Raw genomic sequence first — 17,247 nt, forward strand, 5'->3', positions numbered from 1 at the left:
GTTTTTTTTTTTTTTTGATGCTTCTGAAGCTTTTCACGCTTTTAACACATTTTTGACGCTTTCGTTCTTTTTTTTTGTTTGCATTGAGTACTTTAACTTTTAATACTTTAAGTACATTTTCCTGATGATACTCAGATACTTTTACTTACGAAACATGTCCAATGCAGGACTTTTACTTGTAACAGTATTTTTACAGTGTGGTATTAGTACTTTTACTTAAGTAAAGGACCTGAATACTTTCTGAGACACACCGCTGAGTGTCACAACGACACAAAATACTTCCAAACATGGGATATGCTCTGAAATGTTGTCATTAACATAATAATTCACATAATGTTCAAAAACAAATTGTTTGCTTTTCTCTATCGCCAACAATAGAGATCCAGTCTTCATCAAGTATTTGATTGGTCCACCTCTCTCTCCCTCTCTCTCCTTCGCGCTGTAGCTCCATCGAACCATGGCGGTGTTGGCTGTGGTCCTAACGGCTGTGGCTTTCACCCTGCCTTTCATATACAGGATGGGATGGAGCAAGGTAAGTCGCTCTGTGTGTGTGTGTGTGTGTGTGTGTGTGTGTGTGTGTGTGTGTGTGTGTGTGTGTGTGTACCCCCTCCATGATGGTCCACCTGTCCCTCCATCTGTCTAACTGGCTCTTGGCATCTCAGAATCTTCTGCTGTGTGTCTCTGCGTCAGTCCCACACGCACACCTCCACAACAATTCATTGTGTCATCATGTCATGGTGTGTTGGTTGATCTCAGACTGAGTGCGTGCATGCGTGCGTGTGTGTTTATATACCAGCCATCTGTAAAGACTTGTACTAGTATAAACTAGTACAAAAAACAGGTTGTAAAACATGAATCTGCACATTGCAGTAGCAGATTTTACCTGCTGGTATAAGGAAACTTCTTGATGTTCATAATGTTTTAGTGATCTTCTGCCCTTCCTTTAGAGCAGTGGTTCTCAACTGGTCTCCCCTTAGGTCCCACATTTCCTATGGTAATTAAAGCTTTAGTGCGCAACTTTTTGATGTTAATAAATGTCCGTTACATTCAAGCCATTGCTAAATGAGTTGCTACAAAGCTAATTAAGACTATCAGCTCCATACAACTCTCTCTGTATTTCTCAGTATGGCTATGTTCAGAAGATTGTGGCGACTTTGCAGCAGAAACTCGAGTGAAGATAATTACCTCTTCTGAAGAGTCCGTGTTTTTTTAATCCTCCATGTCCTCCTTGGCTACTAGCAACTGCGTGGAGGAGGGGGGGCGGTGCGCAGTAGAGCTTAGATCGGGCCCAAAAAATCAAGCTCGACCCTACCCGAGCCCGTGCACGTTGTGTCCAAGCCCGGCCCGAATAGTTTGGGTAACAGATCAAGGCAGCAACATAATCAAAGCCCTGGAACCATATATGAGACTTTCTGGTCTCGATCACCTAATTAATACTGTCCTTCGCCAAAGTCTACATACTGACGTACTGGCCGACAACAGTGCTGCAGAGGCGGGGGAGACGCGATGTAGCCCAGTGTACCTCACACTCAAGTCAGTGTGGGACATAGGCTACACCCAGAGCTACGGGAGAAGCTGGAGAGGCAGAGTTCAGGTGAACATGCAAAAGGCTGTGCCCTACCCTGCCTACAGGGTATTTACACCAGGCACTGCAGGAATTTGTATGACCCAACCGCCCCGATCCGTGAATATATACATTATATCTCTCTCCCTCTCCCTGTGTGTGTCACGCATCTTTTGTTCTAGCAAAAGCGAGGCCTTCTATCGTGACTTCTTCCCCTCCTCCTCTCACAACTTGTCTTTCTTTCCATTCCAAGCTGGACGTCTCTCTATTTTTGTCGGATGTATTTCCTTCGACATTAAACCACTTTTGAATATTCATGATCACCAACCATGCATTAGTAGGCCTATTAGCCAATGCTAGCTCCCAAAATTCTTTATGCGGCACGCTTAATCCTTAACCTCGCGAGTCATCCTTAATAATCAAGATGTGATAGATAGATAGATAGATAGATAGTTGACTTTATTAATCCCCAGTGAAGAAATTAAGGTGTCTTTTTTGGCACCCATGACCCAAAACCATACAATATTATTAATACAGTACAATACTATACGATACAATCACCATACAATACAACACAAATGCACTTTAAGAGGAGGGATACAAATACAGTGGGAATGCATTGCACAGTAAAAAGCTTTACGATGTGATGAAAAGATTAGGTGCAGAGAGGACATAAGGCAAATATATAGATATAATTGTAAATAAATATCAATAGTATATAAGTAAGTGGTAATTATTCTGGAGTGTGGGGTGCAAAAGATAAGAGGTAGCTTAAAGTTCCAGTTTCCTGATCATAGGTCTAAAAGGCACAGATGAGTTGCTAGAGACTAACAGTGGTCATCTAATCTAATGGCGGGTGAGGTCTGACAGGGGCAGATGAGTTATAAAGTTTGATGGCAGCAGGCAGGAATGATTTCCTGTAGCGTTCCTTTAAACAGCCGGGTTGAATGAGTCTGTTGCTGAAGGTGCTCTTGAGTTTGTCCAGTGTTTTGTGGAGGGGGTGGGGGTCATGATCCTTAATTGCCAGCTATTTTGCCTGCATTCTGTCTCTGACCAGCTCCTCCATGGAGTCAAGCTTAGCGCCAACTACAGACTCAGCCTTTTTAATGAGTTTGTTCAGTCTGTTGGCATCCCTTGCTTTGATGCTGGCACCCCGACACACCACAGCAAAGAAGACAGTGCTTGCAACAACAGACTGATAGAACATCTGGAGCATCCTGTTATATAATGTAAATTGAAGGACCTGAGCCTTCTTTAAGAAGTAAAGCCAGCTCAGGCCCTTCTTGTATTCGTACGATGATTGAATGTCGAAATCCACAATTGAAGTAATCAGTATAATCATACATTTAAAACACAAATGCAAAACAGACATTTTCTTTTTATTAGAAAACCTTGTCAGATTGAGGGTTGCAACATGACATACAGTAGGTGGGTGGGTATTAGGGGTGGTACGGTTCACAAAACCCACGGTTCGGTTCGTATCACGGTTTTAGGGTCACAGTTTTCGGTTCTGTACGGTTCTTGTTATTTTTTCTTTTAATCTTTAACACTCCAGAAATATACTTCAGCATATGATATATGGCTAAAATTAGCATATTGAATGCATGTTGCACAATACATGCACACAGTGGCAGTTCTATCTATTGTTTTATTTTCGCTGTCATAACATGAAATCCAAAATGTTCCCACACACCAGACCTCCAACTCCAGGCAGCCTTCCTTATCTCTCCCACTTGACATTTCTGCATGTGACGTGACCTGCAGCACTCCACACTCCACACTCCCGAGGAGCGGTCGGCTCGGCGTCTCTCAAAATCTGACGAAAATCTTTTAAACTGACCTTTGTTGATCAAAAAAACAGACAGATTCAGCAACTGTATGGCCTATTTCTCGCTTAAAATGTTGTCAGAAACACGTTTCCGTGAACTATTTTCGTAAAATATGAGATTGTATTCAGAACGAGACGCCATTAGAGTCTGTTTTGAAATTCGGGAGCAGCAAGAACCACGTGACACATTCGTCCAATCAGCTGCCATGTGTTGCGTTCGTCACGCTCATCCCCCTCGTTGTTTCCAGTAAGTGTTTTAACATAGGTGTCGAAAGTGGGCACTACGGCAGTAAGTGGTTAGTGCACATTAACAGTGTACTGACGAACTGTGCGACGCACACACGCTCCGAACCCGAGACAAGCGAACCGAGCGGTCCGGATGTTTTTTCATGAACCGTACCACCCCTAGTGGGTATGGGTGGGGCGGCATTGCACCCTAATGCACCCAGTGTGTTAGCATGAAGAGTCCCAGTTTTAAAGGCAAATCTACACAGAAGGGTCTATTTTAGTCTGCTAAATGTAAGATCACTGTCAAACAAATCAATTTATCTGTCAAGCCTTTATGGTGTCCCAAAATATAAATATCTTTATCACTTAGTCAAGGCTTACCGACGATCACCTCTCCCCTCACATTGAAGCCACTCTTTCAGGCTACTCTCACTTTCATCAACCCATGTCACATGCACAAGGTGGTGGGGTTGCAGGAATTCACAAACATGTCCTTAAGCCCCAGTATCTCTATAGACCCTTTTTCATCCTCTGAATGTTTAGCTTTGTGAAAGATAGCATCTCACTGGTCTTCTGCTTACTAGTGTACAGACCCCCTAAGGCCAATATTGATTGTATCAGTGAGTTCTCTGATCTCCTCTCCCAAATTGCTCCGAAATACAACAATATTGTCCTTCTCAGAGATTTCAACATCAACATTTGCTGTCGCCCTGGAGCCATGACCCGTGATTTTATAAATTTCCTCTGAATCCTTTGGTTTCCAACGATCAGTAAATGGCCTAACCAGTGGTGGAATGTAACTGAGTACATTTACTCAAGTACTGTATTAAGTACACACTTTAGATACTTGTACTTTACTTGAGTCTTTTCTTTTCATGCCACTTTCTACTTCTACTCCGCTACATTTCAGAGATAAATATTATGAATGTACGTTGTATGGAATCCATAGAACATTTAAAAAAAAATAATGATTATTTCCATTCAATTTTGTGTTTTATGAAATTTTATAGTATTTGAATTTTTTGTTTTGTTTTCAAAACTGTATCCTGACTAAACTTTGACAGTCTGTGATCCACTCAACATCCTCTGATCGTAACTAAAATAATTAATAATTTCTGCTATTTTTTTTTTTTTACTCAAAAATTTGAGTAAAAAAACAAGGTTTATTGACCATGAATTTAAAAAAAGCATTGAAAAAAGTGACAAAAACGTTTAAAAAAGCGTCTAAAGCATTGACAGAAAGGGAAAACAACACAAGGGTTAAACTCTTGGACAGTGCTCAGTCCTTTACCAATCTTATTGACTGAAACTGTCATAACCCCAGATTCATTTTTAACATGTTAAACTCTTTAGAAGTGTCTGTCTCTAAAAGTGGAAGGACTTCTTTAGAGACAAAGTACTTGACATCATAGCTAAAAACTGTAAATAGTTTTCTCTGAAAACATTGCACTTCTAAATTCCTTTAATGACATCACTTCATCAGAACATCACATTATCTCTTTTATGAAAACGTCCACGTGTTCTCTTGACATTGTTCTAACTAAACTCTTATTAAGTTATTGGCACCATTGGCCCCAGCATTCTTTCAGTTATCAGTTATCATAATTACAGACCAATCTCCAAAATTTTTGTATATCTGTATTAGTCTCAACCTGCAGCAGCAGATGGCTGCCCACCTAGAGCCTGCTTCTGTCTGAGGTTTCTGCCTGTTTAAGGGAAGTTTTTCCTTGCCACTGTTGCACCAAATGCTTGCTTGTGGGAAATTGTTGGGTCTTTGTAAATGATAGTGTGGTCTAGACCTACTCTATCTGTAAAGTGTCCTGAGGTAACTCCTGTCGTGATTAGACACTATAAATAAAATGGAATTGAATTGAAACTCCTATTTTTTTCTAAAATCCTTGAAAAGGTCAGTTATAATCAACTGTTGTCCAAAACGGCATTTTTGAAAAATTCAAGACTGGTTTAAGAGCTTTTCACAGGTCAGAATCCGATGACTTAGAATAACTAATGACCTCCTTCTTGCTGCTTACTCGGTTAACTGTTCTGTCCTCTTCTCAGCCTTTGACACCATATATCTCTCACTATAAAAAAGTAGGCTCAAACTACTCTATTTTGTGTGTGTGTCTGTGTGTGTCTGTGTGTGTCTGTGTGTGTGTGTGTGTGTGACTGACACGTGTTGAATCCGACCGAACATTTGCTCATCCTGACTCACCACAGAGGCTGAGCTTTCAGGACAACCAACAGAATGGCTGCAGGTTTTTCTGCTGGACTTCTTAGTCATAAGCAGCCTGTAGCCGGCTCACAGTCACCAATGGAGCTCAACAGTGTGGTTCCGGAAGTAAAAATCCCATTGATTTTCTCCATAAGGATTTTGATTATCAGCCATAATGTCTAAACCAGAGATCTTCAACAGGGGGTCGGTGACCCCTAGGTGGTTCTCAGAGTCACTTCAGGGGGCCACCAAACTATGTTAAAAAAAACCGTTTCTTTGTTCAAAAAATTAAATATGTCTGAAAATATACATTAATATGAATCCAAAGATAAGCTTACTAAAGGTAAGGTAGCTACTATGATAGCCACACAGTTAAGCTTAAGGATTCACTGTGCCTTCCAAATGTATGTTTAACGTTAAAACACGATGTATAAATAATAATTATAATAATTTATTTTCATCCATTTGGCCCAGTTTCATATCGACTCAATTGTATACCATATATGCAGTAGGGGGTCCCTGGCCTAAAAAAACGTTGAGTTAGAGAAGAAATGCTGTAAACCTATTCTTTGCAAAAAAAAAAAAAAAAACGTCATCACACTGTCCTGCTGTCCCTGGAGCTCACACTTTAACTTTAAAATATGACTTTAAATGCGCATCAATAGTACAAGTAGTACAACTGTTTTTGGGTATTTTCTTGCTTATATCTAAAGACACAGTACTGTATATCACTGCAGCTCCTATCCCTCTGTGTTTGCTCTCGTCTTTTCTGTCCTCGTAGCATGCAGGCTCTCATCCTTACATCGGTTGCACCGTCATGGCTCTGTCTGTCATCCAGCTAATTGTGGGATTTCTCAGGCCAGCCCCGGAGTCCCCCAGGTAAGACCTGAAACCAAATTTTAGTTACTCCGTGATTTGCTTATCGCTGTCTCAAATCAGTGGATTTTTGTCCTTATTTAGTCCTGTGAGAAGCAGCATTAGGATTTTTTAAATGTATCCACATTAGTTGAAATCATAGCAGGTCCTATCTCTTTGCATCTGCAGGAGGAGGATCTTCAACTGGGTGCACTTGGTAACAGGCACTGCTGGCCAGATACTCGCTGGTAAGAAGAGTAATTAGAGAGTATATTTTTTCTGGAGAAACAGCGTGCGATTACTGCTGCTGCTCAAAAAGTGGCAAAAGCATTTTGAATGAATCGTGCACAACTGGATGTGAGTCAGACCTGATGGTGACATTTGTAGCGGATATCGTAGTGAACATGTTCCACTGATTTGGTTGGGATGGCACCCTACAGTATGTCCACGTTTTATAGCAGTTCATGGAAATCCTAGAAAAACAATATTTAGCAAAACATGTTAGCAATTAAATCTACTCTGATGGCTCTGTAATTTCCTAAAACAGCTGATCACTGTAGGTTTGTAACAAACCGTGCTCAAACAGAAGGAAATAGTCAATTTGTTTGGTGCTCTAGTAAGTATTTGTGGCCACAGGACGGTCTCTGTGGGATGGTACGTTCATGTTAATGTTACCCAGGGCCACAGTGTGACAGTTGATGTGTTTTAAGTAGGGCTGCACAGTCTTTTTTTATCATTATCGGGATATCAACTGGCACAATAAACATCGCGAAAGGCTGCGACATATCGCGAAAAACATTGTTTTGTGTTAGTTGAAAGAAAATATGAGTAGAAAACTTTAAAGCTTTAGCTTTAAACACTTTAAAATGTAACTGTCATTCTATTTTTAATAGTGCCTTTTATGTTCAATAAAAGAATGTTGGAAATGATTTCCTTTTCCTTCCTGCTTTTGTTTAGCAGAATACTGAAAGCAGCAGAAAGACAGAACTGAGTTCACTTTATCGCAAGTAATATCGTTATCGCAATATTCAACAACATTATTGCATATTTTCCTATATATCAGGTTTTGGATACAGATTGTTATACAGTTGAATAAAGAATATCACCAGACACCATATTTGTATACACTGTTTTTATGCCATGATAAATGTATGTGATCTTTCGTGTTTTGAAGAAAAAAAATCGATTTCTTAATTTTTCAATCGTAGCATGAAGCAATGTCAAACAGTGCATCACAATGTAGTGTGTCCCCTGATGCAAACACTGACTGGTCCTCTTTCCCTCCCAGTGGGGTGTGTGTTCCTGGGTGTTGCCCAGCAGACGCTGCCATTACCCAGCCCCTGGTCTTCTGCAGTGTTGACTGGATGGCTGCTGTGGATCGTGCTGGCAAACTTGCTGCTCCAAAACCATTCCTACAGACTCCGGAGTAGAGGTAGTACAGCCAACAGTGATGCATGATGTCAGACTTAAAAATGAAGTTCAAACGAAATGGCTGATTGTTGGACTACAAATATAATTTCTTTTGACAAAGTTTCATCTAAGTAGAACTCAATGTGAAAGATGGGGTGCCTGGAACCCTTTTAACGTAATGTTTTTAAAAAAAAAAAATATTCTACTGTGCTAACTGTGCATTTTAACATCATTTTGGAGCATCATGATAGGGGAAACACTGAATTATGTAACTAGAAAGACACCAACAATTCTGAGAGAACTTCCTTTAATGCTGAGCCACAGGGCCATTACTACAAAGGGGGGTGAGTATGAAGGTAAATATGGTGCAAAAAGGGAGAGCTTGTAGAATACAATGTGAGAACTTGCAGAACAAAAAATCTGAACTTGTATGTTAAAATTTGCACTTGTAGAAAATGTTCACACACCTGTATTCTGAATGTGAAGTTACAGAAAAAATATTCACAAATGTGTAGATTGATATTTACATGAACACAATGACAGCTGCAAACTTATAATGCAACATTTACTCGTATACTTTTTTTTTTACTCTGGTTCATTTTCCATCACAACCACAACTCAGTGATTACAACCTCTCGAATCTGTCACTGCAACTTCACATATGTGCTCTCTCGGATCACAAAGTGGCGAATCTGCGCATCTCGACTTTCACAACACTCTTGGCGATACATTTGGTGCAAAACTAATTTGTACCTGTGGACTTAGGCTGTGGAGCTCTGAGCTAACAGAACGGGAAAAGCCTTCTTATATACAGTCTATGGGAAAAGCAGGGTTTCTATCGCCAGATGAGGGACAACTCTGTCTGGCTTATTTATGTAGCATGGAAACTTGGTGGAATAGCATGCTAGCGTTAGCTAGCTAACTAGCAGCCAGCCCGCTTCTAAATAAATACCTTTTAATTATCTAAACACTTTTTAACAGTCAAACTAAAACACTGGCGGTGAGCTCCATGGCCTGCAGCCGCAGACCAGTGGTGTAGTCCAGGGTATACGCTGGTATACGGCGTATACCTACTTATTTTTCAGTCAGCATTGCGTATACCCACTTCTAAATCCCCCCTGATGCGCACCATTCAGTAATATCTGTGAGCCAGATTGCCCATTTTTTCCTCAAGGATAGTGAAGCCATGACCCACCCTCCTCTGCCTCTAATTGGCTGGTACTCGCTGCTTTCATTGATTAGATTGGTTAACTTTAGGCATGAGGACTGATGAGCCAATCAGAGGCAGAGTAGGGCGGGTCATGCCGAGGAAAATATCGCTAATACCGCAGGTGCCAGTGGAAAAAAAACAAAAACAAACCTCAGGTGCCGGTGCCACTTGACTACGATAACGGCAGCAGACCAAACAACAGCTGAAGAAAAAACACAAGCGGCGGTGTGCCACCCCAGTTGATGGAAGACATAATTTTGAGGTAAGTTTTAAGGTGGTTTCCAAATGAATCATTATTTTAAACTACTGGCAAATTGCCAGTGGCAATATGACTGCACATTTAGAGGAGAAGAGATAACACCATGTTTGCCTCATGATAAATACATTTTACATTCATCCAGGCTGCTTGTGTGACCAGTAGTAACTACAAACTGCTCCTAATCAATCATTTTATAATAGTGAGCAAGTAGAAATGACAGATTTTTGGGTAAACTAAATCATAGTCTTACATGTCACTGTTTCTAAAACAGGGCTTTTTTCTGGACTACTTTAAAAGGTGAAAACTGAGAGTATACCCACTTCTCCAGGGACCACTACACCACTGCCGCAGACGGACCGTCATCAGTGGGGATCGACCAGCGTAGCAACACTGCTTTTGCCAGAAAGCTTCGCTGCCGACCTCGACCTGCAGTCGGAGCTCCAGCAGGACACGGAGAGCCCCACATCCGGTAGCAGCGGCCCATCCCCCGGCCATGACCAGAGCTTGCTTTGCTGATGTTGTGCATCCCTGCTAAGAATTGCACCCGCTTGGGCAGAAACAATAATTTCTGCAGAATTCATTGCTGCCGAAAATTGCATCTAGGTAGCAAGGAAATGCTACTACAGAGTCTGATAAAACATTGATGTCTCTAAACCTTCTAAAATCCTAATCATTATTGATGAACATGACAAAGAGATTTACTGTTGCCTAGTTTTTAAACAGTACTTTGCTTTATAAAATCATTTTCCCTAGTGGATGCAATTCTCGGCAGGGATGCGAAACTTGGCACCTGTTACCCACTGATGACGGTCCGTCTGCGGCTGCAGGCCGTGGAGCTCACCGCCAGTGTTTTAGTTTGACTGTTAAAAATGTTTAGACAATTAAAAGGTATTTATTTAGAAGCGGGCTGGCTGCTAGTTAGCTAACGCTAGCATGCTATTCCACCAAGTTTCCATGCTACATAAATAAGCCGGACAGAGTTGTCCCTCATCTAGCGATAGAAACCCTGCTTTTCCCATAGACTGTATATAAGAAGGCTTTTCCCGTTCTGTTAGCTCAGAGCTCCACAGCCTAAGTCCACAGGTACAAATTAGTTTTGCACCAAATGTATCGCCAAGAGTGTTGTGAAAGTCGAGGTGCGCAGATTCGCCACTTTGTGATGCGAGAGAGCACATATGTGAAGTTGCAGTGACAGATTCGAGAGGTTGTAATCACTGAGTTGTGGTTGTGATGGAAAATGAACCAGAGTAAAAAAAAAAGTATACGAGTAAATGTTGCATTATAAGTTTGCAGCTGTCATTGTGTTCATGTAAATATCAATCTACACATTTGTGAATATTTTTTCTGTAACTTCACATTCAGAATACAGGTGTGTGAACATTTTCTACAAGTGCAAATTTCAACTTACAAGTTCAGATTTTTTTTACAAGCTCTCATGTTTTTTTTCTTTGTATGACTTCAAATTCAGATCACATGTGCGTGAATATTTTTTACAAGTGCAAATTTTATTTTTACAAGTGCAAATTACATTTTTACAAGTGCAAATTTTAACATACAAGTTCAGATTTTTTGTTCTGCAAGTTCTCACATTGTATTCTACAAGCTCTCCCTTTTTGCACCATATTTACCTTCATAGGTGAGGGGGGTATTACATATGAAATCAGATATTTATCTATGGAAAAGCAGTATCAATAACTTTTGAAAATTAGTGATTTTGACTAATGGCTGACAAGCACTATTTTCTGAAAATGGCTCTAAATGTTTTTCTGAATGATCTAGGCATCTAGATTCTGGGTTTAGTTTCACGATGCCGTGATATTCGCCGATATATGCCATGGGTGGTGATGGCGCACTGGATAGGACACATGCCTTTGGTGTGGGAGATTTGGGTTCAATTCCCACTGCGATACATCAACCAATATGTCCCTGAACAAGACACTTAACCCCTAGTTGCTCCAGAGGCGTGTGGCCTCTGACGTATATAGCAATTGTAAGTCGCTTTGGATAAAAGCGTCAGCTAAATGACATGTAATGTAATATTGCTAGAGCAGAACTCCTTAGCTCACAATAGATTAACACAGACATTTTTTATAATTTTTTTTAGGAGTGCTGGGATCAAGTTTAGGGATGCTTCAGCACCCCTAAAAAAGGGCTAAAATTGCCCCTGCATTGAAGTGAAGTGATGATGCACGGTATGCAGATTCCCCTCTGTGCAGGCACCCTGATCAGCCAGTACCCGCTAGTGCAGCAGTGTGATGCCTCACTGTGTTCGTCCAATACACCCATGCCACCAGTGCACTCTTCAATATATGTTTTTAATTTTCTCTTATGTTGGCTGTGGATTAGTTCTAAATGCCTGGAGCAAACAGCTGATATTACGTGTTTGTTTCAATTAGCAAAGAGTGCTGTCTGCACTGAGAAAATCAATTGTTCTGTTCCAACGCATTATGACAAAAAACAAAAATGATTATGGTGTGTGTGGGTGTGTGTGTGTGTGTGTGTGTGTGTGTGTCAGTGGTGGGTGTATTTATGTGTGTGTGTGTGTGTGTGTGTGTGTGTGTCAGTGGTGGGTGTATTTATGTGGATGTGGGTGTGTGTGAGTATGTGACAGCTAAATAGTTTGGAAATGCCATCTCTCTCTGCTAGTATTTTAATGATTGTCCTTATATGAACTCTACCCTCATTTAAAGGTACAGCAGTGGGAACACTGTTTTTTCACCATGGTGTACTAATGCACAGGTGTTCTGCACTGCAATATTCCTGAAAAAAGATTTATTCAAACTAAAACCATAAACTATACGATACTTTCAGTTTATACACTGACATTCATTTTGCGTTCCCCGAGCAACTCTGCTCAAAAAGAAGAAATAAAAAGAAAAATACACACAGAGCTAGACAACAGTTACACATATAGTACAAATGTGAAGAAGACACATCAACAGCCATGGCAAAGAGACATGTTTCATGATGATATTCTCGGATCTACTTCTTTATTGGCAGCACACTGATTTTGGTTTAGCAACAAGATAGACTGATGTATCAAAGAGTTCTTGAGCCTGTAGTATCTAAACAAAGGGACTCTTAATCGCCTGTTGGAAGTACAAAAGTTGGTATTCATAATTCAAAACATGCATGGAGTCCGAAGAGATGCTGTCAGCGAGTCTGAGCATGCTCTTCTTGTGGATTGTATGAATTATTTTGTGCAGTTTGGCATGTTTATATTCTCTATCAAACATATCGGACTAAATATTGCATTCTGTATGTATCCACAGGAAACGGCAACGGTGAGGACAAAGAGAGCCTTTTGTTTGCTCAGTTGGCGAGGCAGCAGCATAGAGAGGTAAGACACACCTCACTTTCTATTTGTGCTTGCTTTATTCATTGTTTGCTTCTCTTACATATTTCTCTTTATTGATTCTTCTTTCAGGTATCTAAAGTCAAGAAAATGGTGCTAGTGGTGTTTGTAATGGGAAACACAGGGTTCCTGGCTGCATTTATAAATGCTATTGCAAATGTATAATTATCTACGATAATGTCTTGTAAAATGTATCTACAGTATACATTTCTGTTATTCAAGGACACTTTTCTTTCACTGCTAATATAAGTAATTACTTTTTTATCTCTGGTGTTATCCTACTATAATGTTTAATGTGTACCAATAGTCAAATCTGTTCTTAACCTAGTTAACCTATATTCCTATATTTCCCAGGTAACCCTTGTGTTGTCTTCAGGTCAAATTTGACCCATTTTCTAAATGTCTATTTCAGAAATATGGGTTTCTTTTTAACGACCTCATTTTGATTACCCAAAAATAACACGGACGCATGATTCCACACATCGCGCTTCACAAGTACAACAGAAGATCGGATATCTCCTTTTATTGAATTTGGGGTGTTTTGTTAAATTTCTTTAGCCTGGTTGACACCAGACCCTTCTCAGTTGTAACTGAGAGTGGGTTCATTTCCAAAGGGGCTTTACCAACGGACGCTGCTCAAATGCCTTTGGCCGCAATTGGATAGTCCTTCAACCAATCAGACCAACGATTTGGGTGACGTAGCAGCTACAGTGGCATCAACGGGTTGCTGCGCTTCGGTGGCCGTCATGTTGGATGTAAACAAAAAGCTGCTTGCCGTCGCTGCACTATCGTCATCGTGTAAAGCCAGCATCAACGGTTGCGATTGGTGAAAATTGGAAATGGGCTTGAATGGGCTCTTGGCCAGACTGACTTGCAGAGCAAATCTCAAATTTGCCGGAAGTTGGTTAGGGTTTTCCCAGGCTAAAATTTTTTAGCAATTGAAAAAGAAATTGAAATGTTTTGAAACAGTATCCTGACTGAACGTTGACCCTTCTGTGATTGTCCTTCCTTTGATATTAGTCTAAATAATCATAATTTCAGCTTTTTTAACTCAAGGATTAGGTATAATGTCCTTAATAAATGAGGTTTATTGACCATGAAATCCAAAAAGTGGAAAACTAGTAATGAGTTGGTATTAGTGGTGTTTATACATAGTAGGTAGTGAAAAGAAGTGTAAAACGGCAAAAAAAGTGCCTAGAAAAAAGGGACAAAAGCGTTTGCAAAGTCCAATGGAAGACAACACAAGGGTTAAATGATTATTCTGGTTTCAATGAAACTTGGGTCTCATTTTTGTAGTTTTGTCCATCATTCCTATCAATAATAACTCTGAGCTCTGGCACAGTTTCACTTCGTTTTACTCTTTGAAAAGATGTCCAACAGGGTAGGAACCCACCAGAGTCCATGTAAATAAACAGCAATTTTAGCATCGTAAAATACACTTCATTCATAGTCGACAGAAACAAAATAAAAAAATATGAAAAGCCGTTTTGGGTCATCTTTCCACTTTTCCAACCATCACAACTCTAGTTTTGGTTGAAATAAACACATAGTTTACCGATTTACATGTGAAAATATGTTGGCTCTATACATACTAAAAGTATTGCTTTTTTAGATGGAGTCTGGTGGGTTTAGCGCTAGCAACTTCAGAGCTGTTTCTGGTTAAACAGAAAGGTCTCAAAGAGGTTTCAATGGTCTATCTCTGTAGGGGTTCTTTCTGTAATGTTGTCAGACACTTAGAATATTAATCTGAAACACGGGGGATGTTTTAAATACTGAGATATACTGAATAATAATTTACTTTACAAAGACATTTGCACCATAAATTGTTGGATGGTGTGATGCTAAGGAAAGAATATGCACTCCCTGACCAGATAATTGTGACGTCATCGACTCTGACGAGATAACAACTGACGACATCAACTCTGTATTATAATTGTATTTCACATATAAATAAGCTACTGTTTGAGGCTTACGTTAGTCACTTCTGTACTCATACTGTGAGTACTGTAACTGGCTCCTTGTTATGTTCGCAAGTAAAAATGAACTTTGGTGGTTCTGTCTATCCTTTGATAATGTAATTATTCTAACAGAAATTCAGAATTCAATGCAGGTAATTAGGTGTTTGATGCTCAATATTTTATGGTGGAGGACTCTACCAGTGTACGCCCTTGTCCCCAGAGGATGAGCCAATTCAGCAACTTTCCTCCTGTGCCACCCTCAGGCTTAAATGTTATCTTTGCACGCAAATAATCTCTTCATAGACACACCATGCTCATGTACTCCAACAAATAAAGCTAGCCAGGGTTCTTCATATACATTTTTTATTGTTGCACTCATTTCTTTAATACTTGCACAAGGAATACAAAGTAAAAAGTCCCTGCATAAAGAGCCTGAATAAGCCCCCAAAAAGCAATGTCAGGGATTTTTTTCACAGAATGTTTAAACATCAGCAAGCAACCTTGAGATTTGTAAGCTATAATTTAATAAAGAAGCATACAAACAAACAGAAACAATGCTGTTTTAGGTCAGTTGAGTCAAGAACGTAACACGCTCTTAGAAGATGCTTTTCAGAGAAGCTAGTAATAACAAGGCTTTGTAAATAATGATAACGATATCTAATCTTTTGAAAATATACTATATGTGGTCATGAAATTCACTATAAAGTGAGCCACAAAGAAAAGTGCTAAGAAAATGAATACTGCCTATGATTGCCCTGTTACGGCTTGAATATTGGAAAATAAAATCAGAATTTGATTGAACGTTAACCAGAAGTTTATGTAAGTATACTGTAGCTTCACTCTGCTGTATATAAGCGACCATTCATTTATAGCTCTATTGTATAAAGAATAAAATACTTTCATTTGTGGAAACCTATTTTATTTGGAATTTCCAAAGCACGGAGATTTCAGACAATGGACGTCCACTTTTCACAAAGTGTCATTGGTCCTCTATTTTTTAGCACTGTGACAGCACTGTTCACTAATCCCTGTAGTCATTGGATTGTCCTACTGCAGGTCATACAGAATAATGTGGCGCTAGTTCAGGCTAAACTCAAATGGTTCTGTGTCCTGAAGTATCACCCAGGGAGTGAGAAAACTGAAAAAAAAGAAATGCATTTATTTTTACATTCATTTATACATTTATATTTATTTTTACTAAAATCTTCTCTTATTTTGTATATTGTGCTGAGCTATGTCCGTCCAGCTCACCTTGACATATTACTTTGCAGCAAAAAAAAAAAAAGCATTGTACGAAAATACAATTCATATACACTGAGCAATGTAGCGTTTGCTTTATCAAGACATACAATAACATCAAAATATGTTTTCAAATCTGGTTTACATTTATAATGTCAAGAAAAGTTTAGCAAAGAGTGGACTCAACGACACATTTGTCTAACATTCAGGCATCTTAGCAAAAACACAACTTTCAGTTTACTGTCAGCAAGTTATCATCTTTCATATAAAGGAAAGGTTCACATGTTATCAAGCCTGTCTTAATACAATAGTCACATGTCATATGTATGTTGAGAGACTTATTCATCACTGTAATCATTCCTCTTATGCATACTGGCCTTGGAAGCAATCTCTTCATAGTGTGACTCAACGCATTCTAATTAACAGGTTTGTATGATATTGTATTATAACTTATGCAAAACAATTCATATGATATCCTACGAAATGACGGCATGACAGTTAAGTTTAGCGGCCGTTGCAGGTAAGTTTAGCCGACAAAAGGTGTCATGCTGCGACAACAGTTAAGTTTAGGCACCAAAACATCCAGTTAAGATTAGAAAAAAGATTGTGGTTTGTGTTAAAACACCGGTCCACTTAAAGGTGCTGTATAGGATTGTGAAGATCCAGGACTTAGCCAAAAAATTTGAACATCGACAACTTCTCAGTCCCTCCCCTCTTTCCGCTAAAGCCCAAAACGGGCTCCTAAGCCCCTCCCCCCACAAGGGAGAATGAATGCGTGTGCATGAACAGTGATTGACACGCAGTTAGACACCCACCCTGGCCCTGATTGGTGAATCTGAACAGGAAGCGGTGGGTTTTTGCAAATCGCACTACAGGCTGTAGGTGGTGCCAGAGGAGCCGGCTTTCTTTTCTTTTTTTTTAAATGACCTGCTTCATGTAGTTCTACTCGAACATAGGGTCAGTTTCAGCAAATATGACAGAAAGTTAGTTTTATAAGGCTTACCTACTGCACCTTTAAGTAGTACTCCTAGGACACAAACATCCGTTTCCTGGGTGAAGGTCTTATGTTTTCCCCTTAACTTCTTCCGGGACATAAACTCTACTCCCCTGCTTGAAAGCCCTGTATTTT

At 39.8% G+C, this 17,247-nt stretch overlaps 1 protein-coding gene across 3 annotated transcripts in view; it reads left to right on the forward strand.

Annotated features, from left to right (window-relative positions):
* The window catches only part of frrs1b (ferric-chelate reductase 1b), a 29,496-nt gene extending 16,318 nt beyond the window's left edge, over positions 1-13,178 (forward strand). For all 3 annotated transcript variants that reach the window (XM_031300171.2, XM_035998084.1, XM_031300172.2), the window contains exons 11-16: positions 446-532; positions 6,614-6,711; positions 6,877-6,935; positions 7,976-8,119; positions 12,839-12,906; positions 12,994-13,178. In XM_031300171.2, the coding sequence (XP_031156031.1) occupies positions 446-532; positions 6,614-6,711; positions 6,877-6,935; positions 7,976-8,119; positions 12,839-12,906; positions 12,994-13,086 (549 nt within the window). In that variant the 3' untranslated portion in view covers positions 13,087-13,178. The remainder of the gene's footprint in view (positions 1-445; positions 533-6,613; positions 6,712-6,876; positions 6,936-7,975; positions 8,120-12,838; positions 12,907-12,993) is intronic.
* The last annotated feature ends 4,069 nt before the right edge of the window (positions 13,179-17,247 follow it).

The sequence above is a fragment of the Sander lucioperca genome, chromosome 23, assembly GCF_008315115.2.
Source record: "Sander lucioperca isolate FBNREF2018 chromosome 23, SLUC_FBN_1.2, whole genome shotgun sequence".
Lineage (NCBI taxonomy): Eukaryota > Metazoa > Chordata > Actinopteri > Perciformes > Percidae > Sander > Sander lucioperca.